General features: G+C 37.7%; 1 protein-coding gene across 3 annotated transcripts in view; it reads right to left on the reverse strand.

Moving 5' to 3' along the window:
• Window positions 1-24,470, reverse strand: part of LOC100888955 (BDNF/NT-3 growth factors receptor) — a 42,984-nt gene that overhangs the window by 8,494 nt on the left and 10,020 nt on the right. Inside the window, exons 2-8 of one of the 3 annotated variants that reach the window (XM_030976929.1) lie at window positions 11,303-11,377; window positions 8,485-8,553; window positions 7,864-7,935; window positions 6,846-6,994; window positions 5,439-5,708; window positions 4,324-4,662; window positions 3,318-3,454 (exon numbers count right to left, since the gene is read on the reverse strand). In XM_030976929.1, coding sequence (XP_030832789.1) covers window positions 3,318-3,454; window positions 4,324-4,662; window positions 5,439-5,708; window positions 6,846-6,994; window positions 7,864-7,935; window positions 8,485-8,553; window positions 11,303-11,377 — 1,111 coding nt within the window. Of the gene's footprint in view, window positions 1-2,877; window positions 2,976-3,317; window positions 3,458-4,323; window positions 4,663-5,438; window positions 5,709-6,845; window positions 6,995-7,863; window positions 7,936-8,484; window positions 8,554-11,302; window positions 11,378-24,470 lie in introns of all 3 variants that reach the window. The other 2 variants (XM_030976928.1, XM_030976930.1) reach the window with 2 other exon arrangements.

Here is a 24,470-nt window from a genome sequence, read left to right on the forward strand (position 1 = left end):
TTGTCAAATCGACTTTAGGGCTATAGAGCCCAAAAGTAATAGTCATGATTTTGAGACAATTGTACCGAATGGTCATACGTTTTATGCTGGGCAAATATTCAATCAGTTTAATCTTGGCCATCACAAGAGGTGGGTTATTGATAGACAAATGCTCATGTACCCTTTACAAATCTTTTCATGTATGTTATTACCAAAGAAGAAAAAAGCCAGTCAGTCACTCAATAGTGTCTGACAGTAAAGTCTAGCAAGTAAACGGGTTTCCTTGCATAATTTGAATTTGAGGACACTGCTAACGTTTAAATTTCACAGATAGGACATACATGACATATTCATAATTCCTGCAAAGTTCTACAGAATTTGAGGTTGGCTGCAAAAGGGACATAGTACCTTTAAAATAGTGCCTTTGGTTGATTTCTAAAAGTCATTGCGATCATATTAGTAGGATATATGACGAAGTATGATTTACTCAAACACAAATGTTCTGAAATATCTTTTAAACTTTGTTGTATGTATGACAAAATGGGTTTTGAAAATCCCCATCTCCGTGAGGTAATTATAATGCCAAGTTTTATTGGCACCAATCTCATCTAGTTTTTGAGATATTGCGATAGCGAGATTAAAGACAGGAGGACATAACGACACAATACAATGCCCCCCCCCATCAGCATCTCCAGAGGTAAATAATAATCAGGAGAAATCATTTCAACACGTCAGTGGCGTATCCATCATAAAATAATGATGGAGAACGCCCCTCCCCCCGTTTGAGGGCCCAGGGAAATTGATACAACACGAGATTGGTTTACAGCAAATGGGCTGTATCCGAAAATATACATTACCCCCGCCCCCAATCCATGTCTTCCTGAATAAACCATTGCCCATTTGTTATGTAACATTACATACATGCGGTTTTGATTTTTTTATATTTTGTATTATCTTAGGAGGTTCAATGCACTTTTCTCGACCTCCATATATGCTACATAATATATGCATTGGGGGTGGGGTTGAAGGGAAGTAAGGAGGGTGCATCAGCCTTTTATCAATCTCGTATCAACTTCCTTCGTCAGTACTGACCAACAATTTTGTCTATTTTGATGTTATATTATCAAAATCATTTGCAGCAGGGTTGCACATGAATTAAAGCGATAAGTAAACATACCCGCTATCAAAAATGTTATAAAAAAAAACACTCTTTAACTGCATCCTTTAACGTTCCTTCATATGATTTTAAAATGGAAAAACTGAAAATGACGATTGCATGGTATATAAATTATGACCTCCCCGTAAAAAATGTAGTTGCCATAAACTGATAACCAGTGATACGGAACTCATCAACACTTTGGAAATTTATGTATTATATATTTTTTCTTCAAGTCAATATATTTACATGTAACACAAATTATATTTGTCATTATTTTGAAGGATCCACGTTTTACAAGCTCTGCTTTTTAGTGGATCCCTTCATTTCCATAGGTTTGTCTTTAAAAAAAAACTATAAAAAAAACACATAATACTGGATATTTATGTATACTTTCTATTTCACAACTTTAAACCTTGTATATTGTATAATGTTATTGAATGTTGAATTGTATATCTGATTTCTTGTCAAAATTCCTCTTCTGTTGGAAATGAAAAAGAAAACTGAAACCGAAACTGAAACATGATGCGGAGAGTCAGTGAAACCTTTTCACTTCGGTCACTTTACAGAATAATCAATGGTCACCGAGCGACCTTGTGCACAAAGCTATACTTCTTGAAGCAAAACGCAAATAAAGAAGTTAAGAAAGAGTGAATATTTGAATGGTCCATTCTGAGTCTTAATCTATTGCGTCACAAACTGGCAGACGTCCATTAAAAAAAGTAAATCTGTCTGATATACATGTATCTATTACGATAATGATAGCAATTTATATTTCCTTTAGGAAAACTATCTATGGATGTGACAGGGGCTGATAAAGGACTTTCCTCCTTTACCAAGAAAGCCCTTTCCAGAGTTGGCATTCTTCCAAAAAAGGAATGAGGCGCCAACCGCAACACCTTAATTGTATATCATTTCCGTACCATGATTATGAGGTACAGACAACTAGTGAGGTTTCAAGCACAGGGTAACGGTAGCGAACGCCCCCTCCCCCCAACAAAAACCAAGAACAAACAAACAAAATGCAACTTTTGATGGGTCTTCTGAACGCCCCTACTGTCCAGGGGGGGGGGGGGGGCTTGTTCAGATATGGCGCGGTCAACCGCCGCAAGAAACCGCATCTATTTTTTGTTCCTGTGTAAAATTAATGGCAACTGTGCGCAACAAAGGAGCCCTTATTCACTGAGCTCTGCCGTATAAGATACATACATGACACTTTGCATCTTCTGACTGACATGAGCGCTATACAAGAACCCACTATTATTATTATTATTCTTATAATAATAAATAAAATAAAATATCGCGGTGTTGCCCTGTCATATGTGAACGGGCCTTATATAATCAATATTTCAGCTGCTTTTCAATCAACAATACGTCTGGACAGCAGTTTTACAATTTGCCCTCCATGACAATCTGGCATGTTTACAAAGTACCTTTTTCCTTTCTTTTTATGGACAGGGAGATACACATATCTTAAAACGTAAAACAGTCGATTAGTCTTACCTTGTTTACATTGATCGTAATAGTTAAGTGTAAATGTTATGACTAACGATAATTTCAAAAATACAGTTTATTTTCTACATATAAATCTTTTCTTAACTCAGTTATTAGACAAAGTGGCACGTGAATGATTTTTCACAGAAAAAGATTTCTCTTCGCTCAGCTACTAAACGAAGTGGCACATAGATTAGTTCAAACATTCTTTTTCTTTTTCAGAGCGCTGGAGAGAATGTTATACTTACGTAACTCGGTGTCCCTCGTGACATGGGAGGGTTGATAGTGCGTGTGCGGTTATCTTGCGAAGAGGGACTGCCAGTTTCAGGATAATCAGGTATAGCAACTTCACAGGGAACAAGAAAACGAATAACCAACAAGGGTGACCAACGACATCATCTCTTTACCTGGTACCCTAGAAGGTACCCGGAATTAGTAGTCTAGATGGAGTGTGAGTGGAGGTGATACATAGGTACACAAGGAGCAGGGTTGCAGGAGATGACATGCATGCAAGAACAGAGGTTGCCACATAGATACACGGGATGAAAGACGTGCAATCACAGAATCACACAAGAATGGCAAACACTAAAAGCCAACAGCACATACGGAGAGGTTGTTGCAGGAAGTGCCTTTGGAGACTCCTACAGGAGTGGCCGTTGACCTTGCGGCTCAACCACAGAATACTTACGGGAACTGAGGCCAACTTTTGCGATTGGCTCGAGGAGACGTTGAATGGTGGTCCTTTGGGCCCGGATGTCATTTTGGGTTTGAGGGTGTTGTCCCTGCCATCGGGGGCTGGTGTCTCACCTTTCTCAGGGTAAGGTGCTTCTGGTGTTAACGTGAAATCGTCCAACAAGAAGGGGTAATAGATGAGTGCACCCGCCACCAACATTCAATGTTAATATGAAAAACCATGATGAAATGTGAAGTTAGTAAGTACCGCATCCCACACTACACAGACGCACGTGTTAGGTTAGTTTTCGTTTCACTGACATGCAGATGGATATAGTGTTAGACAATCACATGGTTGTCATTAGTAAAAGTTAGTTACAAACTCGAATGCAAGTATTAGGATGAGGATGGCAGTCGCAAACTCATGGCATGAACATGAAAATCAGTGTTATCATTCATTTATGTGCATCTCAATATCTGATAAATGTGGACGTATTAGAACACCGAGGCCCGTATTCTACTAACATTTAAACAGGACGCTGGTTAACACTTTTGTTCAAAATCTGGTTTAACAAAGAAAATTAAACTGAGATCTAAGTTTTCATGTTGTTAAACGTGATTTTAAACCCAGGATCAGGTTTAATAGAATTAGTAGATTAAGGACCGATATGAATTATTGTGAAATCATGAACAATGAAGGGAACATTCAATGTGAGGATAATTAGTTCTTAGCAAATGACATTTACCGAATACTTTACAGAAACTTTTTTCTAAGTGAAGCTCATATTATGTTTAATTTCAAAATGTTAGCTTCATTGAAGACATAATGAACACTGACAACGTATTTACATAAGTATTTTAAAGGTTGTTTCTTGATTGTGTATTAATTCATCTATTAATCACTCAGAGATAAAAGGTCACAACTTGGTAGCCATTCAGAAACTCTTTAACATACTTTTCGCCAGACACGTGCATGTGCCTAAAGAAAAAAACACAGAGACGAAATAGAAGCAATTCCTTACCATTTCCATCAAAGAATATGGCGCTGATGTTTTTCCTATCCGACCCGAGCTCGTTGGAAACCACCAGCGTGTAGTTGCCATTATCGTAGTGCGATGGCAAAAGGAACATCAGGCAACCAAAAATCTGCCACGGGGTTCGAGCCTTGGTGGTGACCTCGTACCTCCTCATGGTCGGATGGGAGTTGATGGTGACGTTGTCCAGTCTTGCGTCGTAATGAAGCTCCTTGGTACCGTTGTGGTATATAGTAACGTTTGGGGTCGGTAGGGCCGTCACGTTCAGGTCGATGCAGTAGTGGAACCGCTTGATCGGTCCCCAGAACCGGTTGATCTTGGGTGCAACTATATGGGGATACGATTTTGATTATGAATGCATCTCGCTGATCCATTCCGAGAATCTATTGTTTCTAGGTCTCTGAAACCTACCTTTTGATAGTCCCCCAGTACCGACTGATCTTGAATGCCACTGTATGGAGCTTTGAGTTTGTTTATTAATGCATATTGACTCTGCTTGGTCAGGATAGATCCCCAGAACCAAGTCCAATGGTTTGCAGAACCCACAACTTGAATTTTTCATGAACCGATCATTTGATAGGTCCACCTAAAGTGTTATGGATCCCTAGATCTTTAGGTCTATAGGTCCTTAGAAAGGGTCGATAAAATATAGGCTCGCTAATACATTTTTATGCATCAGCAACTCTATTTGAAAGATCATCAGAACCAACAATCTGATAGGTCTTCTGAAGTTCTGAACCGGTTGATCTCAGGAGCAATTGCATGGAAATATGAATCGCTTATGAATACAGCATTTGTTCTCTTTGATACGTTGATAGGATCCCAGGCTGATAATTTGCCAATCAAACAAATTTATATGTATGTTTTGATATGATAAACTCAAGCAACTATAAATGCGCAGAAAGAAGGTTAACAAAACAACAGGAAGATACGTGATATTTTGTATATGTTGTATCCTTGAAATGTAATTTGATTTATATGTTGCAGAGGAAAATAAATTCAATTCAATTCAATACGGACATTATCTGTTTAATAAAAGAGAATGCATTGTGTAAAAAGGTATTTATCATATTTTCCCTTCTCTCATCAGATAAGGAACTCACCCTTGACCGTAAGGTTGACTTCAGCAGCGCGCCATCCTGCCACACTGCTGACGATACACTCCAGGAGACCCGTATCCTTGTAGGATGCGTTCTGGACCATGATGATCTGTTGCCTCTTACTGACATTCACCAGCTGGTAAGGGGACACCAATCGACTGACGTCCCATCTCAGGCTAGGGTGCGGCTCCCCGTCCACCTCGCAGCTCGCATTGAATGACTCGCCGTCCCTGATTTCTAGGTGCTTTGGCGTCACGTTCACAGATGGGACTCCTGGACGAATGTAAGAGTTAAAAGTCCAAAGTTCAAAATTTGAACTTCAAAAGTGTTGCTCTCTTGAAATGTTTTAACGTTACAAAGACAAACCTTTCGAAAGAGTTTTTATTCGTTTATTTCTTTTCATTTGTTTTAAAATACTGAAATGCTTGGACAAAGCTCTAGAAGGTTTCGAGCAGTGTCGTTGTTAACTAGGAGTTACTTTTGTTATATAGGGCTTTCTGTGGTTGTTGGTTTTGTTTTGGCAAACGCAAGTAAAAGTTGCATGGTGAACTCTTCTGTAATTTTCTGTAAAATTTTATATTAATTCCATCTAGATTCTTTCAACAAAATCCGGATATTGCTGCCCAATAGTGTGAAACAGCTGAAATAGATCATTGTGTTTTTGATAGATAATTTTCAGGAAAGCCATGTACACAAATAGACTTGCTAACAATAATATATGTATTTTTTTAATGTCTAAGAACATAGAATTTCATCACTAAAAAAATACATAAAGACGTTTTGTATTATGCTCATCTATGTATAATTTCGTAATCCTTTTGATGAAGATTATGGCTATACTAATTTACGTCCTCCAATAACAAGCTGGAAACAAGAATGTTAAAGATAAACTTGAGTTCTGGTAAAAAAAGAAAATGAATTCTCACAGAATCTAACGAAACTTACACTGAATGTTCAAGATTACCAATAAATGTCATGTGCCAAACAATTTTGGAAGAAAATGTATACTGGCTGAGTAATGAGCATAGAAAGATAAGGAAATCAGGGTAATACTAGCGCCGACACCATGTGTGTTGTCCCATATACATCTTTCTGTGTAAGTGATTGTTACCTTACCAAGACTCTGCCAAATTTATGATGATTTTGATGACTCCAGAACCTTGCATTACACACCATTACTTACATGCTATATGATCAACTTTTCTGATCCATTCCACACCTTTTCTTTCACAATGCAATCGCATTACCAGAACTCAAGTTTATCTTTAACGTGATCCAAAACAGTGAACCATACTGGTCATCTAAATATTGTACTCAATACAAAATTGTGAACAAAAATAATTTGTGGTGTATAAAGCCCATTACTAATACAAGATTTTTTTTTGAAGGAAGGCGGGTTTTTCTACTTACTGCAGTTATCCACAACGAAACTTTGCATGAGAGTTTTGGTTTCATTGTGCACACAGGTTAGGTTTGTACCCAACGTGAGGTCCTGGTGGGGCTCCCGAAGCCAATTATTCTGACAATTACTACAGACAAGGGGATTGTCGGCAAGTAATCTGAAAAAAGGACAGTTTCAAAGATTGACACACATTTTCATTCAATAGTTGTTGCATTGTCTCATCATTTTCAAATGAAACATATTTATTCGTAGCGTAAAACGGTTCAATGAGACAATTATTCTGACAATTACTACAGACAAGGGGATTGTCGGCAAGTAATCTGAAGAAAAAGAAAGAAAGTTTCAAAGATTAAAACGAATTAAAATGAATCGTAGCGTAAAGCGGTTTAATAAGACAAAAAGGACAAAGTTTTAAAATGTGCATTCCCTCTTTCTTGGGGAACAATACCCGAATGAGATCGTAAAAGATAGAAATTCATAACAGAAGGCACTTTTGTAATTGACCCCTCCCTCTTTTCCCAAGTTCCCGCGACCTAAATTACGATTCATGAAGTTTAGAGATGGACTATATTTCTTGTGCTTTCCATCACAACAATAACACTAAACAGATTTTATAAATGAAGATAACATCTACGGGCGATCTTTCAAAGTATGCTTCACAAGATGCTCAGTGTCACATTGTGGGGAACAAATGACTTTATTATTATTGTTTTATCATCGTAATTAAAAACACCTTATTTATAATAATTATAAACTAGTGTGTGTATAGTTCAGATATTAATGTACAATTTCTATTTTCTATATTTTTCTATATTATAAACTTGTCTGCTTGAAACTACTCAAACTAGTTTAAGTGCGACTTTATCGGACGGGGATTATTATGAATTTCAAATTTGCAAATCTGATATTCAATAAATAATTATTGTAAGCTCACACATTGCTTTTTGTGGGTGTATAATCGTTTCCTTTTTTCGTGTCTGATGTGATATATTCCATTATTATATCCTGAATTATTTATCTACTCACAATTCCTTAAGGCTATACAGGTACATAAATGGCTCCCACGTGATGGACGTCAATCGATTACTCCGCAAATCTCTGTCAAGATTATAAAAAATCAAAATAATAGTGAAAAATTGGATTATAACAAGTCTACATATAAAGTACAATAATTAAGATTCGTACACTGGCGAACACAAAGGCGTTGATATGGGGGCATCTGCTACCCCCCCCCCCCCCCATCGAAAGGCGAAAACATGAGCGAGAAAGAGAGAGAGAGAGAGAGAGGGGGAAGAGAGAGGGGGAAGAGAGAGGGAAATAGAGAGGGGGATACCATTACCCCCTTAATGACTGGACCCATGAATGATATACGCCCCTTTATGTATTTGCTTTTTATCTACCAGTCAACATTACTTCAGGGTATATACAATTAAGTACACGATGACAAATAAAAATGCACGCTGGTTAATGCTGGTTTCGAGATTACATTATTATTAGGCATTAAGTGGAAAAAGTGAGCAAATGCAAAATTGAAGAAATAACAATTATCTATTAAGATGACAAAGGAAAAATAAACAGGCCTAACCAACACAATTATTAAAAAAAAAAAAAAATCTTTTATTTTGGATGAATATGTACAATACTTACAGTGTTTTCAGTTTCAGTCGTTCAAAGCTGTGAACATGTATGTAGCTGAGATTGGTGTTGGTGATTTCTCTGAAAAAAGGGAAAGCATGACGAACAAGAATCAATCAGAAATGTATTTCAGGCTTATAAAACAAAAGGAAGTTACTTCTAAATACAAAATGTACATGTAATGGTAATGGCTGCCTTACTTGGTTATCAATCTTTATAACAGGACGAAAGTTCGAAAGAGGTTTTTCCGATCGTGTTCTCACTTTGAGAGTAATAATTTTGTACAAAAAAAAACACACCATAAAATTACATCAGATTATAGATAGGGCGATCCGATTTCATTCAAATAATTATTCCACAAACAAAAATACAGACGCCTGGGGCATCCCATCTTTATTCAAGAGAAAATTTCCCACAAAATTAGATTTTTGTCATGAGATACAATGAAATAGCTGTCCATATTTTCATTCCAAAGGAAGTGCCGATATATCATTTGTCAGAATATACAAATTTAATTAAAAGAATGATAAATATTCGTACAAAATGTAAAGTTCACGTCCACAAATACCCTGGGATAAAAGATTAATAAACAAGTGTTCCGTTTTTCTGATTTTTTTTCTCTAATCCTATTCAAAATGGATCAATATTGGACAAAAAATGCCCTTCGCTACTGGGCGATAAAATTGATGTAAGAAAGAGATACCATTTTCTTTCATTGAATACCTGTTTGTTAAATTAGAAATAATCGCCATGGCCATAAACTAAATATCATAGGTAAAGACCGGAAGTGGTAACATTGCGGTTCAATGGTTTTGGGTGCAAAATATCCATTCTATATTGTTTAAATATTGCCTTCAGAGGTTTAGATGCCAAATTAAATACTTCGCAAAAAAACTGAAATATAATTTATGCCCAAATGTTCAATGTTGAAGTGCATTCGCGATATCTATCCAGGCTGGATCGATTTGATAATTTACCAAATATATCAATTAGTCGGCGGTTTCCCGGCAAAATTTGTATCATCACGTATTAGTAGAAACATATTCTTTCACATGATTGGTAATAAGAGCCTCCATTTCATTTTTTGAGAGGGGGCGTTTCCAAAACTATACCTGTAATATCTAGTTTTTCTTCTTAAAGTGCAATTATCTTCACAATCACTTACTTAAATCTGTTTTTCTCCTTAAAATGATCACTATGTTGGTATCATCTTCCGACGTGCTTAATCACATTTGTCATTTCACAGTCAATTAAATGATAGATATACATAAATATAATATATAAAAATGCATACACTCGAGGAAAAAAGGTTAATAAGTTCTTGAAGCTGCCTTAGCTGGTCACATTCACGCTAGGAATCTTTTTAAAAGGTGTTTTGGGTATTCAGTGCGAAAAGATGCAATGTAAACATCTTTTTAGTGGTATATTCAGTGGGATACTTTGTTTACAAACATCCTAAAGTGGTATTCAATGCCAAACGTTGTTGGTATTATCACCCTTTTGAGTTGTATACAATGAGACAAATCGTTGGCAAAAGGTACTCTTTTGAGTTGCAAACATTCAAACATGGTGCTCCATAACACCTGATAAAGTACCGCTATTGTGACAAGCTCGGGAACATGTTATATTTCTAGATAGTACGATCTTCATCCATCTTAGAATGTGACATCTACAACAAGTGAACAATAATGTATTGACATGGTCTTATCTATCCAGGGTAGCCACGGCAGAAAAATTACCGCTCTTCTTGCGAGCCCGGTCATTGTGATCACCCCGGTGATGCCAGGTACCCATTAATCACACAAGGGGAGTGTTTCACAAAGACTACGATTGACTTTAAATTGGACTTAACTATAACAGACCAGGGAGTGCTCCCCGGGAAGACCGTTCATGCCACTGTTTGCTCTCACCATTATGATCTTTACATAATCTTTTTCCTTCAATAATGAATTATCAAAAAAATGTAAATTCTGTAGATTTGTGACCATGATTATTTTGTACGTCCCTTGAGAGACCAATGCCAGTAAATGATGAGAGCAAACAGTGGCATGAACGTCCTGCCATAGTCAAGTTAAACTTAAAGTCGATCTTAGTCTTTGTAAAATACCCCCTGGTCAGGAGGGACGAGTTTGGTCAAAACACCTTGTCCAAGGATAATAATTATCATTAAAAGATGATGACGTGGATCCTGATCAAATGATTAGTTAAAAGCGTACACGTGACCAGGCATTTATTTTGCCTAACGCGTAATTTGGATGATGACCGGTCATGATCCAATTCTAATGACCGGTCATTAGTGAAATCATGTTATAAAACATCATTTTATAAAACAAATAAAACATAATCTTAGAACAAATATAACAAACATCATTTTGTTCGGGCATTAGTAAAATAACTCACACTCGGTACCTTCAAACAGTCCAAACACCTCGCCTACCGCCTCGGGCGTGTTGGGCTGTTTCAAAGATACCTTGTGTGGGTAATTCTTACTTATGCCCTCACTGCTTTGTTTATTAGTATATTAGTCACATTTGTATAGCGCCTATGGAGTATTTCGGCCAGGCGTCAATTTACAAGCGCACATATACCAATCCAACCCTATCCAATCACATTAACGTTCGCATCCAACCGGGTGGAGAGTGGCAAATGTAAATTAAAGTCCTGCATGTCCCGCGGTGGGACTCGAACCGAGAACCATGTGACACAGTCCGGTGACATATCCACTAATCCAATAAACCATGACACCTCTAAAAAGAAATATGGTATGGGAGTCAAGAGCTTTATTCCACTGTCTTCCTTCCCAGTATGAAAAGATAAAGAGTATACTTACAAATGAGTGAGTTCACTAAATCCAGTCAGGTCGGATAGGCCGATAGAACTTAGCGACAGTTGATCCCGGATAATTCTGCAAGAAATTGAAAATAGTTGAAAATTTACATTACATGAATAAGTCATAGATTTCATAATTTTCATATCTAGATATTAGTTAACAGGGAGTGGGGAGGGGGGGGGGGGGTGTGTAATACATCAATTTAGATTAATTAACAAATCAAAACACGAAACACACAAACTGGAGAAACAAAACTATATAAATTTATATCAAATAACTATAAAAACGGAATTAGGTATAGCTCTTAACAAATTTAAAAAAAGAAAAGAAAATAAACACACAGAAAGAAAGAAAAAAAACTTCAAAAATAGAAATGTTGGTCGAGATATTTCCCGATGATTTAATATAATTATCATAGTTTGTTGTTGTTGTCGGGGAGGGGAAGGGGGGGGGGGGGACATCCCAATTTTGTGCATAACATTAATCTTAAAAACATGTCCCTCTTTTCTTTTCCCACTGTGTATTTTGTCGTCAGAGATACCATCACAGGTAGACAGAATGACCATACTAAGAACTAATTCTTCCTCCATAACTCTTTTGCACAGCGCTACGTTATCCTACTGCCCTTTACACTTTGACTAAATTCTATGCCATGTAATTGGAATGGCGGATCTGTGCCCTATGTGCCCCTTTCCCCCTCCCGCCGACCAAACCAAACAAAAAAATCAATCATATTTATACGCGTGAACAGACACGTGTGCAGTTGTTGCTCCTCACCCCTATCCCGCGTTTCTGTTGTTGTTGTTTTTAAAATGTTTTTAATTTTTGGGGACAGCGAAAATTCAGACTTGAGCCCCCCCCCCCCCCCCCTCGGTCAAAGATTACTTGATCCGCTACTCGTTGCCCCATTCCCTCGAATTGATTAGTACCAATAAAACAGGAAATCAGACACAGAAATGTTTCCTTGGACGGAATGGGTAGTATATCTAACTTCATCGGACTACAGGGAATTCCTTTAGAACCATTCTCTCTCCTTTCACAAATGAACATTACTGGTAGTTACAGCTCGGTCAGCGGCCCTATTGGCGAATCAAAGGGGGGGGGGGGGACATCCCGCTCATGCCTCCCTTTTCCACCCAATCGTGATAATACATACACACAATCTTGCCCTCCTTAAACTGACATTTTGTGCCATTCCCTTTCAAAATAAATGTTAGACTTAAAATGCAACTGGAGAATATGATAACATTTTTCTTGTTCTTGTAGATGGTCTGAAATTCTTTGAAAACAATTCTGCCCCCACTATTACAAAATTCCTGGATCACCCAACCGTGATAATACACACACACAATCTTTCCCTCCTTAACTGACCTTTTGTGCCATTCCCTTTCAAAATAAATGTTAGACTTAAAATGCAACTGGAGAATATGATAACATTTTTCTTGTTCTTGTAGATGGTCTGAAATTCTTTGAAAACAATTCTGCCCCCACTATTACAAAATTCCTGGATCTACCTCTGAGTGCATCCCTATAAATTTCCTATCCAACTACCCCCTCAAACAGAAGCACGAAAGGGAAACTTGTAAGGTAGCGAAAAAATAATATCTAAATTCTAAATAATACGTATATCAAGTAGGTAAAAAATAATAAGAAAACCATCAAAAGTTTATTTAAGCCATGAACTGCTAATCCCGGATACAATAGAACATGAGTTTTCTTTTATTCAGCTTGTGTTCCCGCCCATCTTGCACAATGCAAATTTTTCAATAATTTAGTATTTTAGTCCAAGCTTATTTGTATAGCATTTTCAATTCAGCACAATATCCATTGTATTTTATTCAGCAATGTTTCTACGAATAGTAGATTTTTTTCCTTCTTCTTCAGTGTGTGTCCAGCGTAAATCCAGCGTGAACATTCATTTTGGACAATGTCTTCAATTATGCAGGTGCCCGCATCCATAATTTTGAGAGTACATTAATTTTTAATCGAACGACAATGTCCGCACCCAATGTTGTGCAACGTCTTTTTTTTTCTCTTTATTTCTTAATCAGATTATAAAGTATGGGCCTTTCTGCATACATTTTGAAGAAAAAAAATATATTGGGCATTTATTAGTTGATTTATATATTCAGTGTAGGCACAACCGAAGCCAGCTCAAGAGATAAATTATTTACATTAAGCAGAGGGGTCCCAACCTTATTAAAGAATTATTTATGATGTACCTGTATTAGGTGTTCCTTCCAGGCCCCTTTGATAGGGGTGGAAGGGTTAAGGGAGGGAAAGGATGTTGGAAGGGTCACAATGTCTTCTTTTCATATTCCTTTTCTCCTCTCGATTCCCTTCTTCCCCTCTTTCTGTTTTCTATCAATCTATTTTTCCCGACGTGATATTAGGGGTGGGGGAGACACATCCCCCCTGTCCCTTATATTTAAGCCAGTTATTTCGGATTCTGGCACAGTCCACAGCCAAGCAGGACGGTAACTTTATTTATGTCATCCTCAATATGATTTAAGACAGTAAATAGTCATCTACAGACCTCTAGGCTCTGAGAGAGATTGTTTGTAAGTCCATCCACATTCTAGTAAACAACCTATTTTGTTGTTTTGCTAAATCACCATTTTCATTCGTTATTTTGAGACGCATTCATTTGAATCATTCCGTATCTCCTGTTTTTTTTTAAAACAAATATTCAACCGCCTCGCCTGTGCAAAAGGGTTTTAAGGGGAGGGTGATAACAAACAAAACATACACGCATTTCTGAATAGGAGGGTGGGGTGTACCCCTCGAAATTTCCACGCAACAAATAAAAAATATACGAGTGACTATACCAAGTCCGCGTAATATTGGTATTTATTCAACCTGTCAGCGCTCATATCAATTACTTACCAGACTTATTTAGTTTGGGCGGGGGGGGGGGGGGGGGGGGCGCAATACTGTCGTTACTATAGCTTTGTGAGTGAGGGGTAATAGTGTGTGTGCTGTGTGCGTGCGCGCGCACGTGTGTGAGTGTAAACATTGGCTAATCATTTTTCCTGGGGCAGGGGTGAACGTGCCAACAAACTCTTTTTTTTTCTATCAGCGGAAAGTGAATTGGGGGAGAGGGAGGGGGGGGGGGGCTCGCTAAGCTAATGTTTTAAACAACGTCCACTACCATTACCAAGGGTTAGCACATTACATGTATGTAAAAAATTCAGTCAATGGTCATTTTAATGCAACGTTTCCATAATGTGTCTGCGGACTAGCATAGACTGTGACCTTGTCAGGTCAATGTACCATGGGTAGACTGGCCTAGATGTGATAACAGACAAATTTTGATTTGAGGCCAACAATCAGTTAAAGCAGCGACCCGGAAACGTGCATTAAATGACAGGATGCAACAGGTGATCAACCAGCGGAATTCCGATGCTCCTGCAAACCCTTCGTACCAGACCGATCAAGAAAAATTCTCACGTTTCCATTTTTTTCTTTCTTTCATTATTATTGTTGCACTTTAAATTATGTTTTGAATGGGCGGGGCCGGGTCAGGGGCGTTTGGTAAACCAATTTCTCTGAATGGGGGAGGAGGGGGATGTTTTCGGTAACATTTTAAACTTTGCCCCGATCCCCCCCCCCCCCCCGTGTTTGGGAGAGTGAGAATTTAAGGCGATGAGAATGAACTATGTGACCTTTCCAAACTTTGTTGCTGAGACAATTTTTTTCATTATTTTGTTGCCCCGCCCCTGCTGAGGCTAAATTTCCATTTGTTACCTTCATTATTCTTTCTCTTTTATTTATTTTTGGCTAACACCTTGAAGTAATTGGCGACTACGTTGCAAATTTGGGCAATTTTGTATCAACAGATGCGAGGGGCGGGGGCTATTACGCAAGTTTAGCGACTGCATTGGGCGGGGTCCTGAGCTCCTGTTGACGAAAAATTCGCCATAGTTTTCTTTTCAGATCAAACATTGTTGAGAGGAGAGGAGAAACTTAATGGAACACTTTTAATAATTTATTTCGTCATTGACACTAGCTTACCCTTTGTGACACCTTTCGCTCAGGACTCCCCCACCCCCTAATTTCTCTCTCTCTCGCTCTTTCTTTCTCTCGGTCTTTCTCTCGATCTTTCTTTCTTTTCATCCCGTTTCTCTCCCTCTACTCCATTATGTTTAAACTTTTTTTTCTCTCTTTTTCTTCTTCACCATCACTTCATCTTTCCTTCAATCTATATTTAGCATTGCTGTAGGCTAAAATGCTGTTGAACGAGCACACATGTTGGCCAGTCAGTTGGTGTTATTGCTGACCATAGCAGAGACTATTAATCTTAGTCAATCTCTCTCCGGACTTAGCTCACAGATTGTTCTTTATCCCAGGGAAGGTCATCACATAAGCCGCGGGTGTTATACAAAATAATTATATCCCGGTACATCAATACGATTAGAGTTAAACCTGTCTTTGTGGCCACCTCTCTCTAAAGGCCATCTCGGTAAACTGGACATGCATTTCGTCTCCTCTGAGAAAGACATGTGTGTTGTAGTACCTGTCAAGAAAGTACAGTGGTTCATTCACTTGTCTCTCAATCCAAGGGTCTAGGGTTCGAATCCCAGCCCCGCACAAACCCCCTTGGCCATGATATTCACCCTCCACCCAGGTGTACATTTAATATCATACATGTACATCATGGGCGTAAATCCTTACGTAATACATATTGTTCAGGGTGGATGAATGAATAGATCATCCCCCCTGAACAATAGGTATTACGTAAGGATTTACGCCCATGATGTACATGGGAATATGACAATTTAAAAGTGCTTAAGTAACAGTAGAAGAAAAATGCCTCTCCAGCATGCACTTGAAGATGGTTGACAATGTTGCTTCTTTGATTATAATACATTTTATAAGATGATGACGTGGATCCTAATCAAATGATTGGTTAAGAGCGTGCACGTGACCAGGCATTTATTTGGTGCCTTCAAAACAAACAGAAAACCCTCGACTATCGCTTCGGGCGTGTCCCCCCCCCCCCCCCCCACTACGGTAACGGAGGGACCGCATGCGTGTTCCCAAAATCTCCGGCTCGTAACAGAGGAAAATATCTACCCGTATAAACTTTGCACATCAGACTTATGCTGAAAGGGGGGGGGGGGTGTGCTGGGAGTGGGGGGGGGGGGGGGGGGGTGTTAGACTGTTTAAAAGGGTACCTCGTGTGGGTAATTCTTACTAATGCCCTCACTGCTGGGTGTATTAGTTGTATAATGTTGAACTTAATCATCAAACTATTTAATAACATAAGCACTATGAAACGTTTATTTTCTATTGTGTCTTGTTTTCAGGGGCAGGTGTTTTTATTGGGGTTTGAAATTGCTTTCGCTGAATAGCCAGAATCACCAGAATTTAAGCTGCATACGACGGCAGGTGTCATTATTGTTAGAATGTGCCATTTTCACCCACAATCTCACATTACCTTGAAAAGAAAATAAGTGTGATGTTGGCAAAAGTGAGTTGAGTTGTAACCCGGTCACATCAACCACCCGGCTCCACAACGCCTCCAAATCAACCAATCTTTGACATTGCGAGTCATTTAGTTTTTTTTGTTCCATGTGTGTATAGGGGTTTTACAGACGTGTATCAATAAGATATGATTATTTAGGTCTGGGGACCGACCTTTAAACGTCACTATCCGAAAGACGTGACTCATTTTCGAACCTGCGTCCTCGGTTGCATACGAGTTATATACCCTCGAATCTTGATGGTAACTCTGCCATCAATGGTCAATCAACTACCATGGGAACATCACTTAACAGCCAATCAAAATAATAATCAAGGTTGCCATGGAAGTTACCATTAATGGCAAAGTAACTACCCGAGTAACTACCAATGGTAAGTTTTATAAAACAGGGCCATGTAGCCGGTCTGACGTCGGTCTCGTGGGTGTGACTGTGGTATAACTTGTAGTATATCAACCGGAGAAGTACCGCGGTCGATACACAGTATGCCACATCATGACCGTATGGCCAATAAGTTCTCCGTATCACGACCGGGGGCGTCGCTATAGAGGAGCAGAGGGTGTGTGACAACCCCATCCGATTTAAATTTTCGGTCGGTAAATTTTGATCATTTAGAGTCTGTTGGCAAATCTACTAGATTGTTGACATTTTTCTTTAAACATTGCCGGCAACATGGTAAATCTGACAACCTTTCGATGTGCTTGTCGGAAATCAGTCTTGAGTATGCAAGTTTGGTCCAATAACGCCCCCACCCCCATCTACAAAATAGTCAAGCGACACCGCTGAGCACTTGTGACGTCTGCTTCATGTTCGACTTAAGTTAAACCTCTTATTAGGTTATTTCACTGATTATGATGTTTTATTTCATCATTAAACTGATGATTAGTCTAATAATACACAAACATGTTTTTCTTCTCTCCTCTTCCATATACCATTCTTTACGACAGTGACATCTTATTCTGTCCTAAACTCATAGAGAAACACAAATCAAAATGTTGTTTTCCTCTTTCAATCCTCCATGGAAATGTAATGCCCTGCGGTTTGTCCTCAGTGTACATGAACATCATTCCTTTCGCCATTATTGAAAAGCGGATCGCATCAAAATACCAGTACATTATAGACTATATAATAATCAGATAAAATAAGCTCAATCCCTGTCTTAAAGATCAATATTTTATTAAATTAGTATGCACCAATACAACCGGATATCTGTTCTTTTTTAGAGAACAATTCCAAAATACATTCGTACATTTTAAAGGAAATATTTCAGTCACTCGGTTCGCGTTCCTTCTAAATTAAGTCATCAATTCAAATTACGTCTGGTTGTTCGTAATATCGTAACATCGTAATTAATTATCTTAAAAACTTTAAACTAATTGTTATTCAAATATCGAAAGTGATCATTTTTATCAATCAGTTGCCTTTTCTTCTTTTATGTCTTGAATAACAAAAGGCACAGAAGAGAGCCGGTTTTTTTTTACCAATGTCTGTGCTAAAGCGACGTTACTTCGTAAAAAAATTACTGCCCGGATCAAAAATTTCGACGACACTTTTCTCAGAAAAAAAATCTTTGAGCAATTCTCACCATCTTTCAAGATCGATGATTTCTTATTTGTGATAGCTTTAATGCCATTCTAATATTTCTAACGAAAACTCAAATGACCCTAATCTAACCTGAAACGTTTCCACGTCAACGAGGCCCCCTGCATCGCTATGTTTTCATCTTCAGAAGATGATCCGAGGCATTGGCCTTTACCGGTCTATAACAAAAAAATGAGCGCGCTCTGGCCAATGATGCCACACCGGGCATAAAGTGATGGGTATAGCTTCAGTTGGATGACAATTATGTGGTGAAAATATATTACTTCATTAAAAGAAGGTGCTTTCTTCCTTTAGCACGGGTTCACATCATGCATGCATGGCGGCGTTGCCTTTGCAGCGTGGCGCATGTGATATTGCATGCGAACCACGTGAATACAAAGAAAACACGCTTGCGTGGGCAGCGGGTGAATGAATTACGCTATAAAACATGCTCTTGTACAACCAATTTATCTCATAGGAAGATGCGTGTTTTGTGCATACAAGTCATTGAAATGAACTTGTATGGTACGAGGATACAATAGTGAATAGTGAGATGGTGTAACCTTTGATAAATTATTGACAGATCTCTATGGAATTCAAGATGGTACATCATGAAATGAACGCAGGCGAATCTACATTAAAAGCTTGAAAAATATATTGGGTGATTTCAAGCAAATGATTTGTCATGAATTATAATGGTTGAATAAATTCTGACCATATTTGACTTGGTCTTCTATGTCACAGCTTTCGCAAGGCATTATATATGAACGAAAATGCATCACGTTTGATTAATTTTCGCGTAGTAATTAGGGCCATATCAAAAAGGGTTAAGAAAATTTGAGCGAAGAACAAATTCTTGTACCTAGTTTAGCAAACTCGTTATATATTTTTTTCTTAATATTTTTTCAGCCGAATATATGTATAATATATGTGAGCATGCACCAAGTGCACCATCTTTCTTTTTCTGTCAGTCTCTCTTTATCTTTCTCTTGTCCCTCTCTCTCTCTCTCTCTCTTTCTCTCTCTCTCCTTTCTATTCCTCGATCCGCTCTCACAAGCAGACGTACCCACATAGGAAGGAAGGCTGCTCCTCCCCCTCGTTGTTGAAAACCACGGTTCCGCCTCTCTCTCTCTCTCTGACACTCTCTTTATCTCTCTGCCTCTATCTCTTACCCGCATACACAAAAAACTATCTCCATCTCGACCTTCGATTTACTTTTTTAATGACAAACAGTCGATATACTTCCAAGTGAATTCACCTCCTATAGGAGTTTCATCTCCGGTAGGCTAATTTCTCTTTAATTAGTTTCGGAACAATTTAATTATATAAATGCACCACGCCACTCTCAATTTGCGGAATTCCAATAAAGTAGGCCCAATACCCGTCTATCCGCTCCAACCCCAAGATTAATTTGGGCGACAGTGCAATAATAGCGGACAGAGGTGACCCGTTGACATTTTGTATGCACGCCTACCTACCCTCGGTTTGACTCAACCGATTCTCGGTATTATAGGTGGATGAATATTACCAGTACTACGACATGTACTCGGTTTTAATATATCCTCCTCCTCTTCCTCCCTCTCTTTCCCTCATCCTCAATGCAACTAGCTACCCACGGCATGCACACTGCGTGCACCATTATTATTATTTAGCCTCCACGAAGTCCTAGCAGCATACATTATTCGAATAATGTCATTGACTATCATCGCGTGCTCATTATGAAAATGTATTTTTTGTTCGTGCAGTGATTCCAGGTGCCAGCGATTAATGGCGCCAAAATGTCGCTTTCATTACCATTGCGACATTCAAGGAGAGAGATATAAACTACAATGTACTTGATATTGACATTTATGCTTGCTTGAATCCCATGATCAGACTTTTACATGCGCGGTTGACAATGAATAATAATTGATGAAATTAAAGGTAAATGTAGTAATGTAAATGTACCAGGCATAATCTTTAAATATATGCGACAGATTAGATGAAGCCAACTTACAATAACTACACGTCAACTACACTGAAGCAACCTCTCCCTCACACACAAACTCACCCACACACACGTGCACAAGCATACACATCACTAATATACGGAAATTACAAAAGGATTAAAAAAAAAATCTGGAAGTCATATTAGAATAAAGAATTATACGTATTATTTAGATTCACAGTTCATTTAAAACATTTAATTTCGATTACAACATTCGCAACTTTCTTTTAAGAAAAATGAACTTCTTACTTTATAATTCGTATTCTGTATGCCTACTGCTTATTTTGTCATCGTAAACGTAAAATAAAGTCGACCCTCTCGTTTCATTTTCTTGATCAAATTAGAGGGATTCACACACAGAGAAATTATTGAGATTTAAGAAAACAAGATTGTGAATGCTCCTATTCCCTTATATAAACACAAGAAATATAGTTTATATATAACTAATATACACACACACACTTTATAAGTTGACATTATTATTATTACATTATTATTATATTGGAGATAGATGACATATACATTTTTATATAGATACATCGCAGCACCCATGGGAAAATATTTATTGCCTATGGCGGAGAGACTTAATCATAAGGGGGATCCACAAACTACAAGCACTGATTTTTAGTGGATCGCCCATTTGAATCGTAAGGCTTTTTTGGTGGAAGATCTATATGTTTGAAAGGCTCAACAAGCCTGTAGACCCCTGCTTCTAACACCACACTCAAATCAGATCAGATCAAATAATTTATTTTCCAATTTATATCCACATTTATGAAATCAATGTCAATTTTTTCTTTGGAAATAAAAATGACGGGGTCATAAAAAGCACCAAAAAACTCGTTGGAAATTACCCAAAATAAAAATGAAAAATTATCAAACAATTTATACACAAAGTAACAATAACGATAGAAAGGAAGAGAAGAGAATATAAAGGAGGAAAGTTTAATTTCAATTCGTATATTACATATTGCGACTAATGTCTTCAAGGAGATGTCTTTAATGTACATTCGTTTTAATTGATTTACTGTCTTACTTTCAATGTTTTATGGGAGGTTTATTACAGAGAATATGGCCATGATAATTTTATTAGTTTTAATTTTTTTATTTTTTTTGTAGTTTACTTGCGATTAGTAGAGGAAGATGGATATGTTGGACTCCCCGAGAAAGGTTTAGATCTTGATGTAGCAGGGGTCTTACATATTGTCTACTAAGGAAATAATGGGAGGAGTTTCAACATGAGATTACCATGATTAGGTCCCCGGAAAGGATTCGAGTGCATATCGAACATGATGATGCCACGAGTTTTCTACTCGGAACGAAATGAGTATATTGACCGGAACGAATTAATCAAGATTCAAGTGACCTGAGGGGAAGTTGAAGGTGAATGGTCTGGGCTGGCGTTCCAATAAAGCCTCATTTGCATAATTTCTGAGTGGACAGTCTTTAATTGATTCAGTGACAGTATTACCAAGACAGGCAGTTTGATGGTCAATGGTATATCCTACTCGCCAACTTCCACGATCTGGGAGAAAAGTTTAAGTTCTTTATTCTTTAGATGAAAACAAAATTAGTGAGTTTTGTTCTGATTCTTTCTAAGATAGAGTGAAAGAATATCGTAGAAAATTGAAAAGGATTCACTTTTTAAAGTTCCTTCATATTCGAAATAATTTATAACAAGAAATAGCTGGAGTATCGTGAACCAAACATTCATACCAGTATGCCACATAATACGGTCAATTTCCAAGTGCACATTTCTGTTTATAGTGCATGTGACTTCCAGTAAGACTAAGCTAACTACTAATCATTTTGATGATTCCAAAACCTCATAGTATTCTTATGTGCTACACATTAACGATTTTCTAATAAAACTCACACGTTTCTTTCACAAGGTAATCGCACGACTAGGACCCATCTCTATCTTAAAACCCATCGCACTCTTGACAATCCGACTTCTAATTAAATGGCAACAGCATTAGATATGAACATTTAAACATGTACTTTCGCCTGATAATGGGATCTGAATAAGTATAAAATAGTATGTATAGTAGTTTTTGGTGATTTGTAAGTCTCCTTAAGCCTTCTATGTAAATCAAAGACCAAAATCAGCTTCATGTCGTTTACAATCGCAGGACAGGTATGACGATTTAGCATATCCTCCGAATTTTCAATTTTATAATCTGTATTGTGACGGCAAAGGGAACTATGCCAGGAAACCTTTATCGGGAATAATCTGTCTGTCTGTTCATTAACTAACCAACTAACTAACTAACTAACTAACTTATTGTCTGTTAGTTAGAGGGATGTGAGGGACATCTTCTGATGTTGTGGAGAATAGGGTCAAGTACTAAAACACGTGACAAGGTTCTCGATTTAGCACGTGTAGGCCTACTCCCTTCATATTCTTTGACCAAGGGGGTGTTCCACAAAGACTAAAATTGACTTTAATTTGGACTTAACTATGGCAGGCCGTTTATGCCACTGTTTGTTCTCACTATTGTTGAGAGAAAAAAGTCTTAAATATAACTTGAGTTTACAATGTAAGTAACTTTTTTCTTCAACAATGAACTATCAAAAAGTTTAAATCATGTAGATTTGTGACGTCCATTGAGAGACCAATGGTGAGAGCAACTAGCGGCATGAACGGCCTGCCATAGTTAAGTCCAACTTAAAGTCGATCTTAGTCTTTGTGAAACACTCCCTGGGTCTACCAGCCTCTATTATGTGAGTTATGCCGAGTTAAAAAATCTGCAAATGTCATTGAAGTCCCTCAGACTTCACAACTGTTAGCCCTTTGCTCTAACTGCATGTCTGCCTAACGTTCATATTCCATCATTGTGTTAGTTGATCAACTATACCATGTTTCTTTCTTCTGTGACGTCAGAGGGATCACATGTCATGGATAAACGTCATACTCAAGCAAACACTGTATATCTTACAATGACCTTTGTTCATGGATCAGTGTTTGAACATGATCGCAAACTCACAATATAGGAAATTAAAGTCAATGTGCATAAATCTTCATGCGCATACAACAGTACAAGGACGATGTACATGTATGTTAACGGTTACGTTTAAGCATGTTCGCAAACACACAATATAGGAAATTAAAGTTAATGTACATACATGTAAATACAATGTATTTGCAAGTATAGAATACTCTGAAGAAAAAAAGCCTAAATAAGCGATTATCAGTCGGTCTTATACCACTCATTTAGATGTGATATAGAAATACAATGACAAGTCAACTACTATTTTGAGATACTTTTTTTCTGATAAAAATATTCCACAGTTTTTATGTCACAAAAAAATAAACTAATACAAGAAGAACAAAAAGTTAGGCCATGTTTAATTCGCACAAAGAATTATTTTGTATACAAAGTATCATTTACTAGAATAAACTTGCCAAAATGTCTAACTACGTAGTCTCAAGTAAAAGAACTCTGTCATCTTCTTACATTTCCGGCTCAAAATATCAACAGCCTTGATCTTATTCTGTAACACGGTTTACAACTTGCAATGTTAAACTCCCTGTACAAAATATGGATGTTTATGACGTATGACTGTTGTTATTGCTCTTGTGGAGAAGAGCGTATTAATTTCAGGACAATTCCCGTCAATATAGCCTCATCAGTGACAGAAAACCCATCGCATAAATCATTACTTACGCCTGAGTACACTCTAAGTGGTAATCTGTTGAACCACAATTCGGTGGTGTTGTTGTCATTTATACGTCATTACATCCCCTCATTCCAAGAATAACTGACATAGAATGGGAACTTAATTAAAAGAACGGAACAATAAAACATGGCGTATACGAGATGGAAACGTAAATTCTCTCTTTTGTTTCATTCCTAGAAAGTCACAACATAAGCTTTATTAGCTGACAATAATAAGCGCACCCTCAGTGTTCTCATTCTCACAGTTTTAATATAAAATGGTGGCAGTCGTGTCAACAACTCAGCATGTAAATTCATTTCATTTTAATTTGTTATTGACGTCAATCACTTCTCGTCAACCACTCCCACTTTAAATTTAAGAGTTAAGTGTAAAATCAACATCGCATCAAAATCGGGTAAAATATTATTCTTTATGATAACAGTATGTCGAATCCAAA

This window comes from Strongylocentrotus purpuratus, unplaced genomic scaffold (genome assembly GCF_000002235.5).
Source record: "Strongylocentrotus purpuratus isolate Spur 01 unplaced genomic scaffold, Spur_5.0 spur5_scaffold_9, whole genome shotgun sequence".
Classification (NCBI taxonomy): domain Eukaryota; kingdom Metazoa; phylum Echinodermata; class Echinoidea; order Camarodonta; family Strongylocentrotidae; genus Strongylocentrotus; species Strongylocentrotus purpuratus.